This window comes from Ictalurus punctatus, chromosome 20 (genome assembly GCF_001660625.3).
Source record: "Ictalurus punctatus breed USDA103 chromosome 20, Coco_2.0, whole genome shotgun sequence".
NCBI classification, from domain to species: Eukaryota; Metazoa; Chordata; class Actinopteri; order Siluriformes; family Ictaluridae; genus Ictalurus; species Ictalurus punctatus.
Window position 1 is genome coordinate 3,415,747 of NC_030435.2, and position 20,256 is coordinate 3,436,002.

Below are 20,256 nucleotides of genomic sequence, written 5' to 3' on the forward strand. Positions count from 1 at the left end.
ATGGACATCACTCGTTTAAGGCTGTTGTACTAAACTAAAACAGGCCAACGTCACGGTCCTGTCCGGCATTCCAACACACTTCTAACACTCTCGTCGACTTCGCCTTGCCGTTTGGAGAAGGAGATCTTTTGGGTTATTTTAACACTTTATTACCCGACATAGAGGACTTGGTTTAGAACAATATTTGTCCATAACACAAGATAGCACACGCTGACACACAGGCCTCTTATGTAGATGACCTTGGGATACACAGTAGGTTGTAAATGACGCAGGTAAGTAAGTAAGGTTGTGACTGTTTGTGATGGTGTACCTGGGAAGGCTTCGCTGAGGTTGATGGGAGGTTTGTTGGTGTCCACGGTGATCTTGTACTTGGCGTTCTTGGAGGCAGTGGTGGGGCAGCAAACCAGGCAGAGAGGCAGCACGAACTTGCACTGGGCTACTCGCGGAACTCCTGGCAGCGTAGACATACAACTTTTTACAAACAGGCCAAGCACAACGGCAAATGAAAGGCAATGAAAAAGCCACGGAGATCTGGAGTTCCTAATCCGGTGGATCAAGAGGGTAGAAGAACTGAAAAGTAAGGAGATCAACGTGTCCATCCCTAAACTTTAACTCACGTGAAACTTTCCCTCTGGTACAAAAGAGGCTCAACTTCCTTGCTGCACTCTGAGCAAACATTTATCTTAAGTCTCCAGTCTTTTTAAAGCAATTTTTGCGACAAACTCTGCTGATTCTCAACTTCGAGTGACTCTGGTTCTGAGAAACTCCTGGCAAGTACCTGGTATTCCGTAGAGACCAGCAGCTCCCGCTCCCTACTGCTACCCTAATCCTGTCCTGTAACGTCTTGCCAGGTAAGCAGAGCTTCAACACGGCTCAGCTCATGTCACTTTCACCAAGATAATGAGGCGAGAACAAAGCCTTCTGGTGATGTGTGGGTACACCCACTTTGGACTGACTTAAAAAAGTCATGGAGACGTGTCAAACCAACTTAAAGCCATCAGTCATCTTTCAAGGGTGGTGGTAAGGCAAAGAGTTGATGACGACCCCTAAAAAATGACATACTTTACCTAACCTTCTCATCGATCTTTCCATGGGAATGGAACTGGAACCATCCCTGGAGTGATCTGACTTCAGGTCTTGGGGTGATTTCAGAAAGCTTGTCGTCTCATTTCAAATCCTTGTAGAAATGAAACAATTTTCTGGAGTCTGAAGTTTTTTTGGGGTGGCACGTGTCGTTGCTAGAAACCGATGGGGCTAAAAGATATCTGATTTGCACCATCTATGCTGTTCCCAGATGGCCATGGCTGACCTGATCTGTCCTTTAAAGCGTTGCCGTGTCTGCTGGGACCTCTACCACCACTTACAGGCCTGCGCGGACACTGCACCTTCCTCCAAACGTCATCTAAACACTGTTCTGTGTCACTGGGAGCAGACAAACTCTCATTTAATAGACACGAGGTCACCAAAAAAAGGTCACATTCATCATGAATGAGCCTCTGCTATCCTTGCTCGAATCAGACCACGCTAAAAGACGACGACGCCTTTATTTGTCACGTGTACATTACGGCGCAGTGAAATTCTTTTCTTCACGTATCCCAGCTTGTTAGGAATCTGGACTCAGAGCCCCAGTTGAATTGATTCAACTGATTATTCATGGGTAAAAGAAAGTTTAACACGGTTCCGCGTCAGTAGAAAAGCAGCGGTAATCTATAAATTGTGAATTGTACCTAGAAGCTAGAAAACGATCATTTAGTCCCACTTTGACTTTAAATACGGAATATCAGCTTAAGGCAAGTATCACATACAAGTTGATTGTGTAGTCCTGAAAGATTATCCTTTTGTTTCAACTATGAGATGTGTTGTACTCTCCTTGGAACGCGTGGGGGGGGAAATGATTCAAGTAGATACGCTTAACGTCAACTTGACCGTTTCTTAGAACTGGAGATTTATACGACAGCTCCGAGATGGGCTTATTTTCTTTCACTAGATTTTTTTTTTCTCAACTTGCCCAACAAAAACAACAAAACTCAAAACAACAAATAGCCCGGACAAAAAAAAAAAATCTGCTCGTCCCCAGGCTACTGACTTGTCGAACCCAGTGGAAGGGGTGTAACATTCCGAATGAACTCAATCTTCAAAACCTACAAGTTGATTGAAAAACGATGTAAAAAGAGCTCGTAAAACTGATGCTGAGGCTTCCGCTGATTTAAAAAGAAGAAGAAGAAGGAAAAAAAACATGTTTACATAGTGGTTTATGTGACAGTGAATGGGCTTTATGTGAATATGATGTGAAGACTGTGTATGAATTTCTGCATGTGTGTTTTCTATACACATCTGTATATGCACAAGAGTAGCAGCGTGTGAAAGACCAAATGAAAGTATGGATGGATTTTAGTGTGTTAGAGAGAGAGAGTGAGAGAGAGAGAGAGAGAGAGAGAGAGAGAGAGAGAAAGAGCACTCCAGGTATCATGTTTCAAACTAGCATAAACACTGCTCTAGTCCTTCCCGTCAGTGGCGGCACTCACCTGCAGGGTTCAGCTCTGTCATGGGCAGCATAAGAGAGAGAGAGAGAGAGAGAGAGAGAGAGAGACAAAGAGAGAGAGAGAGAGAGAGAGAGAGAGAGAGAAACACAAAAGTAACTTTTACATTATGTTGCGCAGCTCGTTTTCCCAGCACGCCTCACACAGACCGACAAACTGACACACACGCAATTGCTCCCAAGGTATATCTGGTAGAAAACAACGTAACTAAACACATTACTGGAGATAACACGTGCATGCAGAGACACACACACACACACACACACACATATATATGGACACGCTTGGCGTTTTTGTTGCTGTTCGGAGTCAGGCTTTGGTAAGTGTATGAAAAAAAAAAATGCTCCAAAATGTTCCCCAATAAAACTAATACCTACGTCGGAGGTCTTAAAGGAACACATAAGCCGAGCATGCTGTTAACCGACTTCTAATCATAGAAATTTATAGATTTATGAAGAGACATCTGTGAAGTATGCACACTTTTAGTGCAAGTTCCAACAATGGGAAATTATGTAAGATGTGTACTATCGATACGCAGTGAAGTACTAGAACGAGAGATGGCATTTTAACGTTTACAGCAAACAAACAAACAAACAAACAAACAAACAAACGTGCCCTGCGATGGATTGGCACCCTGTCCAGGGTGTACCCCGCCTTGTGCCCGATGCTCCCTGGGATAGGCTCCAGGTTCCCCGTGACCCTGAAGGAAGGATATGCGGTATAGAACATGGATGGATGGATGGATGGATAAATAAATAAAGTCGGTTGGGTCTGGTGGAGGTAGTTCTGCTGCGGCTCAATGAAAGGAATACCTGGGGGAAACTTGTCATTTCGATGCAAGACACCCTAAGAAATAGGGTAGACACTTCACGAAGTGAGACACAGCCAGCTCGTAATAAAACAAAAGGCTAAATCTTCGCCTCGCACACTTCCGTAAAAGAACATTTTCTGGGAAAATATTCTGTCCCTTCGCATAGGACGAGTGGACGCTTGTACAAATGTGATGTCCGTGTAAGACCTGACCCGCTTCTGGAGTCCGCACAAAAGTCAAAAGCTGGAGGGAGAGGACTACTGCTCAGTGTTAATGCCTCACTTTCTCTCTCTGACAGGACGTCACTCCTCTTTAAAAAGCCTTTAACTTCTTAGGTTTCCTCTGCTCGGGGTCATAATAGCTGTCACGGCACTCAATACTCGCAGGCATGTCACACCTTCTGAAATAACACCTGAGATGAACCTGGAACGGAGCTGAAACGTCTCCGAACTCTTCCAGGACCCGATTTGGCATGGCCGTCTATGAACACACGCCTCCCGACGTGTGCTTCCCGATGTAACGGAAATTCTAACTACCCCCGGCAAGCCCTTGTGCCTCCCTGGAAGGGCCTCGCCTCTTTATTTATTCGCTAAAAGGGGAAAAACTGCCATTGCGTATACTGCTAGGCATTTTAAGTAGCGGCCACATCAGTCATTCGAACCGCGCTTCTGAAAACACAAGACGTCTCTCGACAGCGTTACCTACAGTGCTGGCGAGTTTAGTTTAAATCCGTCAACGCTGCCTAAGAAGTTCATTTTTAACCTGGAAATAATCACAGATTAAAATTGCTTACAGCTGAAGGTCCTCTTACACTGATCTAGGATCAGATAATCCACGAGAAATCCTATAGTACGTGTTTCAGATTACATAAATATGTTCTTACCCCCAAGGGTTTATCACTGGAGGGGACAAAGTTCCTTTTTGGGGGATTTGTTTGGGTTCACTGTCTGCATTAGACAGTTCTGAATCAAATACATTTGGGAGCTAAAGTATTTTATTTCATAGTTACTGAAAACTGCTACTAATAAAAATAAACTTGCAGTGTAACCTTATTACCTAAAAAAAAAAAAAAAAAATTAAAAAAAAAAAAAAAAATTCTCATTTTCTCTCTGTTTTTTTAAGCTACCTTAACACCCTGCTGCCTAGGTGTTGGGTCCTGTGTAAAGTTTGTATGCGTTGTCGAACACCTTTTGATGCTGCTTGTTGTGTAGCTCATGCTTCGTTAGAGCTGACGAAATCCCGACATCTGGCACTTGGCTCCATGCGCTTGTTGCTGCAGCCATAGCGGCAGGTTCGAGCTGACTTTAGAGCTAGCACTGAGATAATATTGCTGTGCAATATTCATTCGCTCACTATACAGGTTTCTATGGCTGATTCCTAAACGGTAAGAGAGTGTACAGTTACATTTATGGCAGACGCCCTTATCCAGAGCGACTTACAGATGTGCTTTGAAGTCTCGATCAATAAATACGTCGCGATACTGGTTCACTAGGTTTCGGATTAAGAATACCTTCAGTCTAAAAACTCTGTTACCTATAGTAACAAAAGCACATGGACAACATGATTGATTTTTTTTTTTAGGAAGAGGTAGGTCTGTAGATGTCCATTGAAGACCACCAGTGTCAGCTGTTTGGACATCTAAGGGAAGTTTATTCCACCACCTAGGTGCCAGAACGAGAACATGAGGTGTTCTCTGATGCATGCCTTGATTACCCTGAGAGATGGTGGGACCAGTCGAGCAGTGCTCGAGGATCGGAGGGAATGTGTTTTGAGGTAAGTGGATGGTAGGAAGCTGCATCGCGGCACCGAGCTTGACGTGGACACTATGGCTTGTGCAGTCCGTCACAACATCTACACAAGACAAGGCTTCTAAAAGTGTGTAAATCCCAGCTGAGTGGTTTTCTAAGTGGTCTTGACAGATGCTAATCCCTTTACTGATGTTTGTTTTTCTTTTTTTTTCTGGCCCGGGTTGTGTGGAGGGTGTTAAGAGTCATGCTGGCATGGTGACAGCAGGTGCTAATGTGACACAGGCAGCTGCCCTACGGACCGCTGTTTGAGTGTGAGTGACTGCGAAGTATGTGGTTTAAAACTTAAACCAGAGTAGTCTGGGAATGGACTGACTTGTGAATGGGTTTTTAGGTGTGTGTGTCTAGGTCATGTCTCCTTCACTGTTATTGACACACAGAAGACATGACTTCTTCACTGGGACTGATGATGAAAGGACATGCCTCCGTCACTGGGACTGACACAGAGGACATGCATCCCTTCACTGGAACTGATGATAAAAGGACACGCCTCCGTCACTGGGACTGACACAGAGGACACACCTGCCTTCAGTGGGACTGATAATGAAAGGACACACCTGCACTGGGAATAATATACAGGACACGCCTCCGTCACTGGGACTGACACAGAGGACACACCTCCCTTCACTGGGACTGATAATAAAAGGACACGCCTCCGTCACGGGGACCGATAAAGAAAGGACACGCCTCCTTCACTGGGACTGAAAATGAAAGGAAACGCCTTCTTCACTGGGACTGATAACGAAAGGACACACCTTCACTGGGAATAACACACAGGACACACCTTCACTGTGACTTATAAAGAAAAGACACGCCTCCTTCACGGACACTGATAAAGAAAAGACACACCTTCACTGAGACGGAAAAAGAAAGGACACGCCTCCTTCACAGAGACTAAAAGAAAGGACACGCCTCCTTCACAGAGACTAAAAGAAAGGACACGCCTCCTTCACAGAGACTAAAAGAAAGGACACGCCTGCTTCACAGAGACTAAAAGAAAGGACACGCCTCCTTCACAGAGACTAAAAGAAAGGACACGCCTCCTTCACAGAGACTGCAAGATAATTATGAATTAAAAAAATATTAAATGCCGACAGACAGCACACTTGATCCTTTCAGGGTGATTAGATACACACACAGACGGAGCACGGGCCTGATATGTGTGTGTGTGTGTTCACTGTAAAACATTTTATGTTCATTGTGACTGGGGTTTCCCCGCTCTGTAACAAGTCGGTGTTAAATAGCCAATGTGGCAGGATGTGTGTGTGTGTGAGAAAGAAAGAAGCGGGTTCCATTTGTGATCTAATATGTCAGCCTGAGCAGCCTGTGAAACAGACAGCCTTTCCACTCACTTATTTTTAGAGGGATAATCATAAAATGAAAAAGAGTCCAGATTTAAAGCTCGTTTAGGAAGCTTTCCATGAGCCTCTGCCAACCTATACGCCTTCCAAAGGAAACAACGGCACAAACGGCGGCCTTTTCACTTTTTCTCCGTGAAGACTTTTTCCCCCCGAATCGAGCGAAATAATCGTAAAATACAGCGTGACATTTGCGCTGAAATAAAGAGGCTCGCTGAGGGACGAGGATAATGTCTTCCAGAGCGTGAACGCCGTCCGGATCCACAAGCGTCCTCACACGCTCGCATGTTCGACGTTTCTCCGAAGGTTGATTTAGTATCGATTGTTGGATACGTTTTGGTCAGTAGAACTGGTAAAGCCATTCGGAATGGAGTCTTGAGGTTTATGAGTCAAATGCAGAAAAGGTTAATATTTTGACCAGGCAATTGATCAGATGCATTAAATGTTTGTGTTTTTTTTTTTTGTTGTTTTTTTTTTTTTACTCTAAACTTAGACAAGTCTCACCTCACTGCAACACTAGGATCGAAAACAAAACTGGCGTTCACGTCACGTTAGGATTACGGTAACTTACAGTTGGGAAAACCCGTTCGTGACATCATAAACACGTCCCGAATAAAAATTCAATACGTCATATCAAACATAATACATCAATAGTACATTAACAGTCTTTTAAACATGTAGGATTTAGAGCGTTAAAAAAATACATAAAAAGGAAAAGATGTAAGAAATAAAACACTTGGCGGATGTGCAGTTGTAGGAAAATTATCAACAATGTGGTCATGTGATATAGCCTGAGGTGAAGCAGAATTACTGTTGATTATTTTCCTATAAGAGCAAGTCCCAAAGACTTTTATTCCTTTTATACCAGGACAACATGCTAAAACTAAGAATTTATTATAAATTAAAGAACACATACTTTTTTATCCATTTGGACTTGCATGTTGTTTAATGTCAATGAAACGAGCTCTCTTCTTCTCTCTTTAAGTCCGAACACTTTGATTTATTTATTTATATGTATATATCTGACTGTTACATAAAGCGCTGACACTGGAGACTGGAGAAAATGGTAAATAAACGTCTCCTCGTAGAAACAATTATGCGCATTTTTAAAAAAATCTGTTCATGTGGTGCGACCACCGTGTGGCAAAATCCCCGTGTAAACTGTTACTATAGAAACAATAACGCATTAACCAGTCCCCCCAGTATATCGTGATTTTTGAGATCGTATTATAGAAACTCTCGCAGGAACTTGTAATTTTTCAAAATCACCGCAGATTTGGGCCGAGACGCGTCACGCGACAGATTTGGTGTTCAGCCAAAGCCCTCTTCGAAATAATGTCGTGCGACTGCGATTTCAGCAATTCAAATAGTTTTCCAGGAATTCAACAGCAAAGCTAATCTTTTATTTAGCTACATTAGTGAAACTCAAACACCCAGAACTACTATAAACCTAGAACAGTCTACTGCTTAGGTAGAGAAAACTAACACAGGCATAATAACAGGTACACAAAGTACAGAATGGTATGAGTGTGTGTGAGTGCGTGTGTACCCGTGGGTGAACTGTAGGACACGGCCACGTCTCCTGTCAGGTCAGCTGGTGTGTAGTGGCCGTTCAGAAAAGCTGAGAACGCCACGACTACCTGAGAGCCGCTCCCTGCAAACACAAGCATTAATCTGAAGGTCAAATACAAAAACTGTGACTAAGGATGTGTTCAAGATGACAAAAGCAATACGTGAGTGACACAGGACTTACTTAAACCTCACAATGTTTTACGAGATGAAATTCTCCGAGACATTTTACTGCAGTGTTTTTACTGTATTCTTAAAACACACGCACATACACAAAGGGAGTGAGAAGTCCAATTGGAAAAACCTGAGTAAGTGTTGAACACATGACAAGCGAGTGTTATTGCATCATAAAATGTAAGAACCAATCAGGTTCTAATATGCAAATGCTGGATTAACTGGTGGTGTTTCTTATTTGCATATTCAGAGAAGTATATTTACTTTGTTTTGTTTAACGAACCACCTTAAGCAATTTATTAATTGATATAGAACAAATAGAAACTGTTTGACCAAAAATGATTAAATGTATTAACAAGTTTTTTGTTAATATAGACAAAAAAAATAAATAATATTTCGACCAGAAAATATTCAGTGTACACTATTAATTAATTAATATAGAAAATAAATAACAATAGAATTTTTTTTGTGGAACTGTACACAGTTTTATACATTTTTAAGAACATATTTTCATTAATGTATCTAACTTCTTTCTTGATGATTTTTGGATATCCCAACCCCTCATTTTCTCCCAAATTGTTTAGTCTCGGTCATCGTACGACAGCTATTAACCTGGGAGGATCAACAAGTACTCCGTCCATGACGTGTGAAGCCAGCCAAACACGTCTTTTCGTACTGCGGCGCGGCATGACGGACTCTGCGTTAAGTGCTATCTGCCCTCTTCCGCATACATACCGTAGCTCTGATTGACAAGGAAGTGAGATATGATGTCATCCCTGCGACGCGCAGAGCACGGCCAAGGTGCTTAGAACTTGACGTTTGGTGACTATCGATATAAGCGTTTAAGTGACGTGTTAAACGTGATGGTTTAAACCCAGGATCTCATGAACATCGTAACAGGAAGAGAAAGACAGGGGAGGAGAGTTACACCATGACTAGTGAGGTGTAAATAAGATGGTGATAAAGGAGAAGAAGACTGGATGTACTGTCTGTTTTATATAAGAAAGTGTGTCTCTGTTCAAATTTCTCACTCGCACGAGGGCCCCGCCCCGCCCGGTGGGCGTCAGCTCATGAGTTAACGAGCCACGTGTTAGGTTCCAGCACAGGTGAGCGAGCTGCAGGTATGTCCCAGGATTCCTGAGAACCGCCGAGAGATTAAGTGCTCTACCAGCCTGCGCTTTACTCTTTCCTTCTTCTCAGCCCTCCATTCCTTTCTCACCCTCAAGGCAAGACAATACAAGTACAAACCAAAATTTTGTTCGCATCGATCTATTTATGGATTATTTACTAATATCTATACCATTCCTTTTCTTAAAATGTAGCAATAACAATAAAACTCAACAATAAATCACTGTTATCACTGTTTGGTTTTTTTCCCCCCACTGGTAACCACCTCGTTATCCGAAACGTAGCGCGTGAAATAGGCGGAAGGCTCCGCCCACTTGGCATGATCACGTCACGTCACATTCCTGAGAAGCTTCTTTCATGATAAATGTGTCACTCTAACTGCCATGATATACAATTTCCTTTTTAAGCCTTTTAACCCACAATTACTAGAGTGGAAACACGTCAAACCACATCATTTGTGCGGAAGATTTGTGCTCAAGAGTTCATCGGATACAGAGACGTCTTAAGTTTTTCCCTTTAATACGGTGAGATAGTTCTCTCTCGCTCTACGTTTTCATGCATCTCGGGCCTTGAGACCAGTTTGTCATCCTGACGTCTCTCTGTTTTTCCCTCCACCACCACCCTCTTTCAATCTGTCTGCAAGGGCAAGCGTTTAACCTCTCCATACCAGGGACCATGGACACAAACACGACTCCTCCAACTCCAACAACACCCGCGCTTCACTCCCACACCATTAGCGGCGGCTAGAAAAGGAAAGCGCAACAAGACGGAGAAAGGAGGAAGAAATAACTCTGGATCTCGGAGTGCCTTCAGGGGTTCTGAGTAAACTACGGGGCATCTCGGGCGACCTCTCTTGATCCTGGGCGACCCGGCCGGCCGTCCCTTGGGACGCGCTCTTGAGAGGGGTCATGGCCGAGCTGACACGCACTTCACGCTCACGCACAAAGCGAGCACTTAAGGAAGGCATTCCCTAGTGGACTTCTTTGTCGGGGTGGATTTGACGTTCTGGGTTTTGCGTTTAGGATTGTGTGTGCGGGGGGTCGCTTTTTTTTTTCTTCTTTTTTTTCGCTGAAGGGTGAACGCCGACCTCTGACCCACGGGGTGTGTAAAAGCAGTGTCTACATGCCCCCTGAGCACTTAGGATCAGTTTAGACTGGTGTCTCGTGATGCAGTGAAGGGTCAGGCATAAATAGAGCGGGGTCAAAATCGCGAGTAACTTAATAAGGCATCCAAACAGCCAACGGATTTATCCTGATCATTTCACAGATTAGCTTTCGCTTCAAACCATAAGAACACTAATAGGCTTGAGTTGTATATATATTACAGGGATGCTTCCATTCAGATTGAATACGTGTACAAGGTTACCTTTTACCCGTTACCCTTATCTATAAGCCATGTTCCAAAATATATCCTATATGTTCCAAAACAATGACAAAACTCACATGAATACTTAATAGTGCCTTATATCTACCAATCTATCATCTCTGTGTATACACGCATTTTGAGATTGAGAATTCAGCCAATTTAATTCCCTTTTTTGTTTATATTCAAGCTGTTTTTGACTGCACTATGAAAACAAATCCGCTCCGTTCATTTTTTTTTTATTCTTTTGCCTGTCGAGCTTAATTAAAACATCAATAATACCTGGATTCTCAGCTAAAGCTCCTCTCGGCTCCCGTAAGTCCTGCACGAAACGTTCTGGCATCCGGGATTGAGTTTAGTTTGAGTTTAGATTAAGCGGCTTGACAGTTTGGAGGGCTGTGTGTCACGATTTAGGCACCTGGGTTCAAAAAACAGCTTTCAAACATTCAGAAGGAGAAGAAAAAAAGAAAAAAAAAGAAACATTGAATATGACAACACCTCAAACACTGGTACTATTAGCCCTGCCAATGTAGGGAGGCCTGGCATGAAGCTTCTAAAAAGCCTCTCGGTCAGTTTGCATGGCACCAAAAAAAAAAAAAAAAAAAAAAAAAAACACCACCCTGATAGCTTTATAAACTGGATTCCTTGTTTTTTAGCTCAAGTGCAAAACTATAGAAGCAGAAATCTCAGACAGGTCTGAGCTGATCGATTACATAAGCCGTTCCTTTAGAGGTTAATCAACGTGATTTGTTTAGGAAAGAAAATATCTGTAGTCGCCGAGCAGGAACGTGAACTCGTGAGCGTTACACACTGAATCGCTGCGTCGTTACTGAATTTATTGTATGGTTACACCCTTAGTATAGCTGAAAGCGAGAAAGTAGGAATAAAAGAACACGAGAGAATGGAAACAAAGAAGCCTGTGTGTGTGTATCACAAGGAATCGTAGCATCTATGAGTCACATGAGCTGGAATAACAATACAAAAAAAAAGAAAAAAACGAAATCATCTTAGGGCGTTTTCACAGTTGGCCCAAATTCTCCATATATACCCATGATCGATTCTGGACTCGTTTGCTGGAGGGTGTCGTCATCATCGTAGTCATCATCGTCATAGGAGATTCTTTCCGATCCCACAGAACGATTGTGTAATTTTACAAGTCACTCTCGCAAACCCAGAAGACAATAGGGTTTTACGGACGTCCTCACGGAGACCCCGCAAGGTCGAAACTGTCCGATATTCCTGACATTTGTCTATACAAAGATACAGTAAGATGTCGACCCCAAAAACCTTTTCCTATATGTACTCATCGACCGTTTCGGCTCACACATCTTCAAACCAAAAGGTGTTTCTCGAAGACCGCGTTGACTTTAAACAGCGACACACGGGATGAAGAACTCGACGAAGGAAAGACTCGCTCGGAAATTCAGAACAAGAGACGAGGGAGTTGACCTTCTCCGTCTCTTCAATTGGCGGAAGTGAAATTTAAATCGAGCCGGCGCTGTTCGCCAGGAGTCACGGCACGAGCGAGCCGGTACGCTTGCCTTAACGTTCGAGATAAAGATCAAGAGGCGTGAAAGGCGGCTTGTTCGGATTAACGCCTCGAGGACTTATCCGGTGTGTGTTTGCAAACGGATGAATGGTACGTGTGTGCCGAGCGATTCTCACACCTTGGGTGTATATATGTATAAAAAGTCTGAGGATAAAGCGTGAAGATAAGAAGGAATATGAAGAGTGGCAGCCAAAAGAAGCCTCTGAATTGTCAAGTGAGTGAAAGTGGGTGTGCGTTTCAAACTTCCTCAACCGCTGCCAGGTTCTAATGGCTCAGCCCGGTACGCTGGCCTGGCGGATGACATATTAGGGGTGGGGAGAAACCCTAGACGATGCTGCTGGAGTGAAAAGTGTGTGTGTTACGCGCTGAGCAGGTTTGGCATCTCTTTACCCAATCACAAATTTACTTTGGATTGTGTTCGTACTACAACTACCCCACCCCCCACCCTTTTGACTTTTGAATCCTCCTATATGTTAACACAAGGATCATCCTAACATGGTGAGCTCATGAAGAGCTTTCGATTCAATCAATCTCCTTCAAACATCCATGCTCCTCTTACATCATCACTCTTGATCATAAGGCCAAAGAAACATCAGCCTTTGACCTGCACTCTTGATCAAAGCATTCAAGCAGACTTCCTGTCGCTCGGTGTGTGCGTGTGTGTGTATGCGTTTGGCTGTTTTCGATGCCGAGTCCTGACGAAAGTCCTCACTTGCGCACACACAAAGACAGGATGTAACCTGCTAATCTGTCTCCTAGCTGCTAGCCTTTGATCTGTCAGATCTGTTACAGTGCTGATAATAAGCATCCGCGAGTCTCTCCGGACACTCACGGCAAACAAATGAGAGATGAGATAAAGGGCGAGTGGGTATCACGTATCAGCCTCTTGCTCCATCTCCACTGTGTCCACCTCCATCACGACACCACGGAGGAGTGGAACAACTCAGCACTGACGTATCCACCTGTTTTACTTGGATCAGGACGGGTTTTTTCTTCTTTTTCCCCCCAAGCTTTGAGGCCGACTGTCAATTACAGTCATTTCTTTTTTTTTTTTTTTTTTTTAAACCTAGCGGACATTTTAAACGCCGTACGTCGGTTAACAGACCGGTCATATATCATACGTGTCACTGAAACGCAAAAAAGCAACAGGAACAGAATGGAGAGACGGGCGAACGTACCCAAGGAGTCTAATGCGAACTGGTCCTGAGTGACAGCCAGAGGTGGCTGAACACACACACTCATCTTCGCGCTCTGGACGGCAAAGCGGCTGCTCACTTTAATCTGGGAAAAAGCACAGAGGAAAATTCGATTAGAATTCATATTTCAGAATAAACGTCACACTAGGTATGCGCTCAAAATTGATACGTCATGTATGGATTAAAACATTCAGGGTGGGTGCTGATATAGGAAAATAATCGACAACTGTGTGTTTTATTAAGTGTTTTATTCCTCTTATACTGAAGGAATCTCCCAACGATTACAAATGTTAAAAAAATCATCATACTTTTTATCCATTTAAAGTTACATTTAATGTTGTGGAACATCTGCCCTACAAGCCTGTGTAAGGTGTTACTATAGAAACAATATCGTATTAGAACAAGTGCTTTAACGTCAGAGCCGTAACGTAAATGAACCGACGCCTTCGGACCAATCAGATTCGAGAATTCGGGTGACTGTCTGCAATTAATTGTCATGTATGAGGAAGCGAGAATATTGTGTGTATGTTTGTACCTTGACTGTAACAGAAGGGACAGCAATGCCGTTTATCTCCACGATAAGGGCTTGCTGTGGAGAGAAAAAGAAAAAGAAAAAAAATCAGCGTGAGAAAACTAACATCGCATACGCCGGTTAACTGATAAAAAGCCACTCAAAGTTTACGGATTCAAGATTACGCTATGGAAACAAACGCTTGGATTTGACCTGTGTGTGAAAGCACCGGGTTCGCAGTTCATAAATGTTTTGCCTTATCTTAAAATGATAATAAAGTAACATTCTTTTACCCATGTAACATGTACACCGATCAGCCAGAAGATTAAAACCACTGACGTGAATAACATCGATTAGCTCGTTACAGTAGCACCTGTCAAGCGGTGGGATGTACAGTATTAGCCAGAAAGCGAAAGGTAAGTTCTCAAAGTTGATGTGTTGGATGCAGGAAAAAATGGGCAAGCGTAAAGATCTTTGACAAATTGTGCTGGCTAGACGATTGGGTCAGAGCTTCTCCCAAATGGCAGGTCTTGTGGTGGTGTGTTCCTGGTACGCACTGGTTAGTAAATAACAAAAGGGGTCCAAGGAAGGTGTGACCATGGAGCAAAGGAAGAAGCTGGCGTCTTTTACGTCACGTGGACGGTCGGGTGCGTGTCGAGCGCTTACCCGGGGACGAGAAGGCACCAGGATGCACTATGGGAAGAAGTCAAGCCGGTGGAGGAAGTGTGATGCTCTGGGAAATGTTCTGCTGGGAAACCTTTGGGCCTGGAACGCATGTGGTTGTTACTTTGACACGTACGACGTACTTAAACTTTGCGCTAGATCAAGTACACTCCTTCCCTTCATGGTAACGGCATGGTAACATGATAAAGTGTTGACTCTGCCTCCAGATTCCCCAGATCTCAATCCGATCGAGCGTCTGTGGGATGTACCGGACAATCAAGTCCGATCCACGGAGGCCCCACCTCGCAACTTAAAGGATCTCCTGCTACCGTCTTAGTGCCAGATACCACAGCACACCTTCAGGGGTCTTGTGAAGTCCATGCTTCGACGGGTCAGAGCTGTTTTGGTGGCGCAAGGGCGACCTACATAATATAACGCACGTGGTTTTAATGTTATGGCTGATCGGTGTATGTCCACGTAATGCTATTTTCCCATCACAACCCTTATATCTCAATCCCCCCAGATCAGATCTGCATACACACAAATCAATATCTGTTATCTAGACACGTCACAAGCAACAGCATAAGCGCCATATTTGCGTTCATTACAGAGACTTGGGGTCAGGATATGATGGTTAAAAAAATAAATAAATAAATAAATAAATAAATAAAACCACACACATCCATACGAGTTGCCATTTCAAAGCTGGCTCGAACTTGTGGCTTCCCTCAGATATGAGAGAATAGGAAAATCCGATTTAGGTAAAAATGTTGGCTTTGTGTCGACTGCAATGTGAATGGTGACTAATAGACGTCATGTGTCTACGTCTGTATCGTGTATATGTGAAGTGACGGGTACCGAGACATCGTCCAGGTTGGTGGAGACAATAGCAGTCACTGTCAGGTCATCCTCTGCTTCCGCTTTGGGGATGACGTCTAAGAAAAACAGGGGAGAGAGAAAAGAAAACACTGATGAGATGTTCTCTGACGTAACTGTGCATCAGCCAATCAGAGACGCTTTACGGTGGAGCAGCGACGCAGAGCTCTGTCTGGAAGGTCGTGCACAACGCCAAACCCGAACTGAAACCTTTCTCGCTTTTCGCATCGAGACGTCTTTTTCGTTTCGCAATATGCTAGGCTGAATGAACACAGTGCTACAATTCCACGTTCGAAACAAAGCACTAAACATCTAAAAACATGCAGAAGTCATTACAAGGTACTTAGAAAAACGTCCCATGAGAATGCTCATCCTGAGGATCTGTGACCTTCAACTTTTTCGGGTCGTCAGAAATGCCAAAGAGCCTTGGGCAACCGCACATTTCAGGAGAAAAGATGACTGAAAACAAAGCCTACGCGTTGGCAACATTTCGAACTGCTGTCACAGATTAAAAACCGAGGAAACCTTTGACAATGTGCAGACACGGTGAGTAAAGCCAGGCTGCTGAAAACGTCTTCAAGAGAAGAGAGAGAGAAAAAAAATAAAACTTTTGCAGATTCAGAGAGACCAAACGTCCTCCGACACAACAGCTGCTTCTTTATCATCAGATGTTTATCTGAATGAAAGCACCAGGCACTACCATGTACACGCCCAGGCCCAAACCCTGCAGCCCAGATTTACACTGTAAAGACTCTCCCTGATGGGTTCCTAACACAGCCGATGTCCATTTCAGCCTCATAAAACAGGAGACAGAATTTCTTTCACCCTCCCGTCCTCAAAAGGACACAAAGGCTCTGTTCTGGAACACAAAAGGCTTCCAGTCTCCTGCACCACCAAAGGTTAAATCAGGTCAGGACGAGGCCTTGAATCTGGCTTTGTTATTAGAGTAAACATTGGTGGTTAACGCTTGCTAAGGTTTCGTGATTGGCGTTAGTACGACGGTGCACAAAAAGCTACTCTCAATCCCGACACCGACACAACAAGGTCAAATCTCTCCAACACACACACACACACACCAGCGGGAAAATATTTGCCTAGTCTCTCACACCTGTTAGGTTGTTTTAAAAGTGTCCATAATGTCTTTTCTGATACGCACAAAGTTCAGCCAAATGACAGTAAAACACCGCTCTGTCAATAGAACATTGGTTTGTTTTCTTGTTGGGACAGACGTATAATTGTCCTACCCTGGTTCCTGGTGGTTTCACGGATGACCTTCTGGAGAGCCTTCATCTCAGCGTCCACCTCGTTGTAGTTGACCTCCCGGGAGTCCACCTTTGGTGCGGTGAAGAAGGAGGGATCCGTGCCCATATACGAGCACTGCAGATGACCATCAGAGCTCAGGGTCACCACCAGGCCCTTGAGATCCCTAAGAAGCAGCAAGCAACCATTAAATACATTTTTTTTTTAAAAATGTAAAACAGTGACAAATAAGAATTAAGGACGCATCGATACTAGAGATGGCGGCGATCTATCGCCGATCTACCCTCTGCTATCCTGTAACCAATGGTAAAGATTGGACCCGGATTGGACCTGGAAAAGACCTCAATTTTCAGAACTGGAGTTCTGCAAACTCCAGTCGTTGACGGCAAGGTTTTCAGACTCGGTGAAAAGAGAAACGTACTTTACTTAGGTCCTTGCTGATGGAAAACAAAATAAACGCTTCTCCGATGCGACTCTACTCGACCTAAGGTAACTAATACAGCTGGCTAATGTACTCTATTAAAAAGCTAGCCAATGTGGGTTCCCGAGTAACCGTTTGCGCTATCGACTATCGATAGATCGCGAGTTTCAAACCTGACAACGGGACAGCCATCCGTGTCCACATCACCAACTTGTGCTTCATATTTACAGCCAATTTAATTTTCCGCCCATCTATCCATTGTCTGTACCATTTATCCCACACACACAGGGTCACAGGGGAGCCTCTACCCCAGGGGATTCTGGGCACAAGGCGAGGGACACCCTGGACAGGGCACAAACGCGCACACACACCACAGACAATTCAGAGATGTCGATAAGCCTACAAGCTGTGGGCCTGGAGAAATGGACAGTGCGCGCTGCTCCAGAGAGAGAGGTATGAGGTTCTTTGAGGACATATCTGTCTTTTTCAACATGTGCAAGCGTATCAGAAGGTTCAGATCTCAGAGCTGTGCGAGTAAAACAGGGGCAGACTGTGTGAATAACCAGCACGGCTCTGTGCAGGTCTGAGACCAGCAGGAATGCTAACTGGAAGCAGATGTGTTCCGTGGGCAGTTAGGTTACAAGAAGCAATAACTCTGGTTGAAGGAGATCCAGCACAGCGGCTGCACCTGCAAAGGGAGGTGCGATTCTGCCTTTTTGTTAATAAAACTCTAAAGCCCATGCCAGTTTCTGTGGCTGTCCAGCATCCTGTATTTTCTTCCAAATAGCTCACGGCAGTTGTCCTTCGCCCAAGCCTTAACCTCTGACGGTCACAGCTGACCTGATGCTCTTACTGACCATGTCCCAGAAGATCCGGCTGATATCTTCAACCATGACTTTAGGCTGTTTTTCGCCAAGAAAATACAGTTCCCTGGAGCGCTTGTGAGGATTTTTTACGAAACGGAGTTTTCACGGTACATGAAACGATCAGCGCTCTGGAGCGACTCGTGGATACAAACATAACAGGAAAGGAATCCGACGGCCATATGTGGGAAAACGCGGGACGACCCCCAGGCCCCTGGCGTCTTGTTTGATACGAGATTGCCTAGCTTCTCCGAGCAGAATTTCAAACCAAAACAAACGCGCACATCCACTCGTAAAGTTCACTGCTTCTACCCTCACCTGACCGTCCTCACAACGCATTTCATAGGATTTTTGGGGGGCGAGCAGTGACAATAAACATCGTGGATGTACGTGGCAGCATTCAGCATTCCCTACATGTGATATCTAAAGCTTGCAAAATTATAAAACCCAGGAACTGATTCTTGGAATTCTACAATCGTAAAAACAAACTGCAGGGATAAAACAAGGTGCAATAAACAAAACCTGAACTAAAGATTTAGGTTATTTTACACCCCCCCCCCCCATTTCTCTTGACACATTGACTCTATAATTCTGCCACCAATCATAATTTTACAGGAAAACACCAACATTTTCCAGCCTTATCTCTATTTAGCACATTAGAACCATGGTCGATAACTTCTACACATTCAACTGCACTGAGAAAAGACAAAGTTACTTAGAATGGAAGCTTAAGGGCAGCTGGTCAGTTGGAGAGCAGGGACCTTCGACATGGATATACACAACAGTATTGAAAATTTCCTATGTATCATACCAAAAGCTTGTGAATTTACAAAAGCAGAAACTGATTCTGTTTTAAACATCATATTTCAAATCGCAGGATCCACAGTAAGTAAGAGGTTACAGAAAGAGGGAAAGAAGAATGGAATAAATCGAGGGAAGAAGGAAACAAGTAAGGAAGGAAGCAGGGACGGAAGGGAACAAGGAAGGAAGCAGGAACACAAAGAAGGAAGGAAGCAATGAAGGAAGGAAGGACCAAATCAAGGAAGGACAAAAGAAAGGAAGCAATGAAGGAAGCAAGGAAGGATAGAAGCAAGGATCCATCCAGGAAGGAAGGAAGAAATCAAGAAAGGAAGGAAGCAATGTAAAAGGAAGGAAGAAAGTGTGGAAGAAATCATGAAAGGAAGCAAGAAAAGAAGGAAGGAAGGAAAGAAGGAAAAACTGTGGGGGGGGGGGGGGGGATTGAGTGAAAGGAAGCAAGCAAGCAAGGTAAAATGGAAGCAAGGAAGGAAAGAACAAAGCAAATAAGAAATGAAGGAAAGAAGGAAGGAAGGAATATTGCAAGAATGGACCGAAGAAAGCATGGAAGGAAGGATGGATAGAAGGAAGCAAGGAAAGAAGGTAAAAAAAAAAGGAAGAAAGAACAGAAGTCACAAAGCTAGGACAGAGGGAAGGAAGGAGGGATGCAAGGAAAGAAGGGAGAACGCAAGGAGGGAAGGAAGCAAAGGAGGAAGGAAGGAAGAAAGCTAGGAATAAAGTGGAGAAGGAATAAAACAAACAATGAAGGAAGCAAGCAATGAAGGAAGCAAGGATAAATGGATGCATGAATGAATGTTTCCAATGTATTAGTCTCTTCAGATGAAAGAATTTGTAATTGTGTGTTAAAAACAATGATATCGTTGCACCTGATGGTTCTTGGAAGCTACAGGAAAGTGTTAAATAACCAGAAGAACATGTTTACACTCATGGAAAGGTAATCCTGGTTCCTTGCCCTGTACTGTACAGGAGTGCTGGAAAGCTGAATCGAACATCTGTAGAAAGACTTTCTCCGTCGTAACAGATAATCGTACGATGAATCGGATATCCCAGACGGTGTTAGAAGTAATGACCTTAAAAGAGCGCTGTAACCCCACAGTGTAAAGCGCACAGGCTATTTAGCACTTTCCTCCTGGTTTGGAGAGAACCCTCGCTTGGGCTGTCACATGCTACTCGTTCATTTCTCGATTAGAGTAGATGGTGCAAAAAAAATAAATAAAAGCATGTACAGGTCCTCATATACAGATCTGAACCCTTTTCCTGGTCTGTTCTTTTTCAAAAAACTTTTCCATGATCTTTAGTTCCCGACGACTCTGTTCACTGTCTGAATGAGAAATCGGGCAGATGTAGCTTAATC

At 43.8% G+C, this 20,256-nt stretch overlaps 1 protein-coding gene across 3 annotated transcripts in view; it reads right to left on the reverse strand.

The window, feature by feature from the left end:
* The window catches only part of bbs9 (Bardet-Biedl syndrome 9), a 112,433-nt gene that overhangs the window by 71,762 nt on the left and 20,415 nt on the right, over positions 1 to 20,256 (reverse strand). For 2 of the 3 annotated variants that reach the window (XM_053688585.1, XM_053688584.1), the window contains exons 10-16: positions 16,787 to 16,968; positions 15,525 to 15,601; positions 14,028 to 14,081; positions 13,475 to 13,577; positions 8,064 to 8,168; positions 2,526 to 2,540; positions 311 to 451 (exon numbers count right to left, since the gene is read on the reverse strand). In XM_053688585.1, the coding sequence (XP_053544560.1) occupies positions 311 to 451; positions 2,526 to 2,540; positions 8,064 to 8,168; positions 13,475 to 13,577; positions 14,028 to 14,081; positions 15,525 to 15,601; positions 16,787 to 16,968 (677 nt within the window). The remainder of the gene's footprint in view (positions 1 to 310; positions 452 to 2,525; positions 2,541 to 8,063; positions 8,169 to 13,474; positions 13,578 to 14,027; positions 14,082 to 15,524; positions 15,602 to 16,786; positions 16,969 to 20,256) is intronic. The other variant, XM_053688586.1, reaches the window with a different exon arrangement.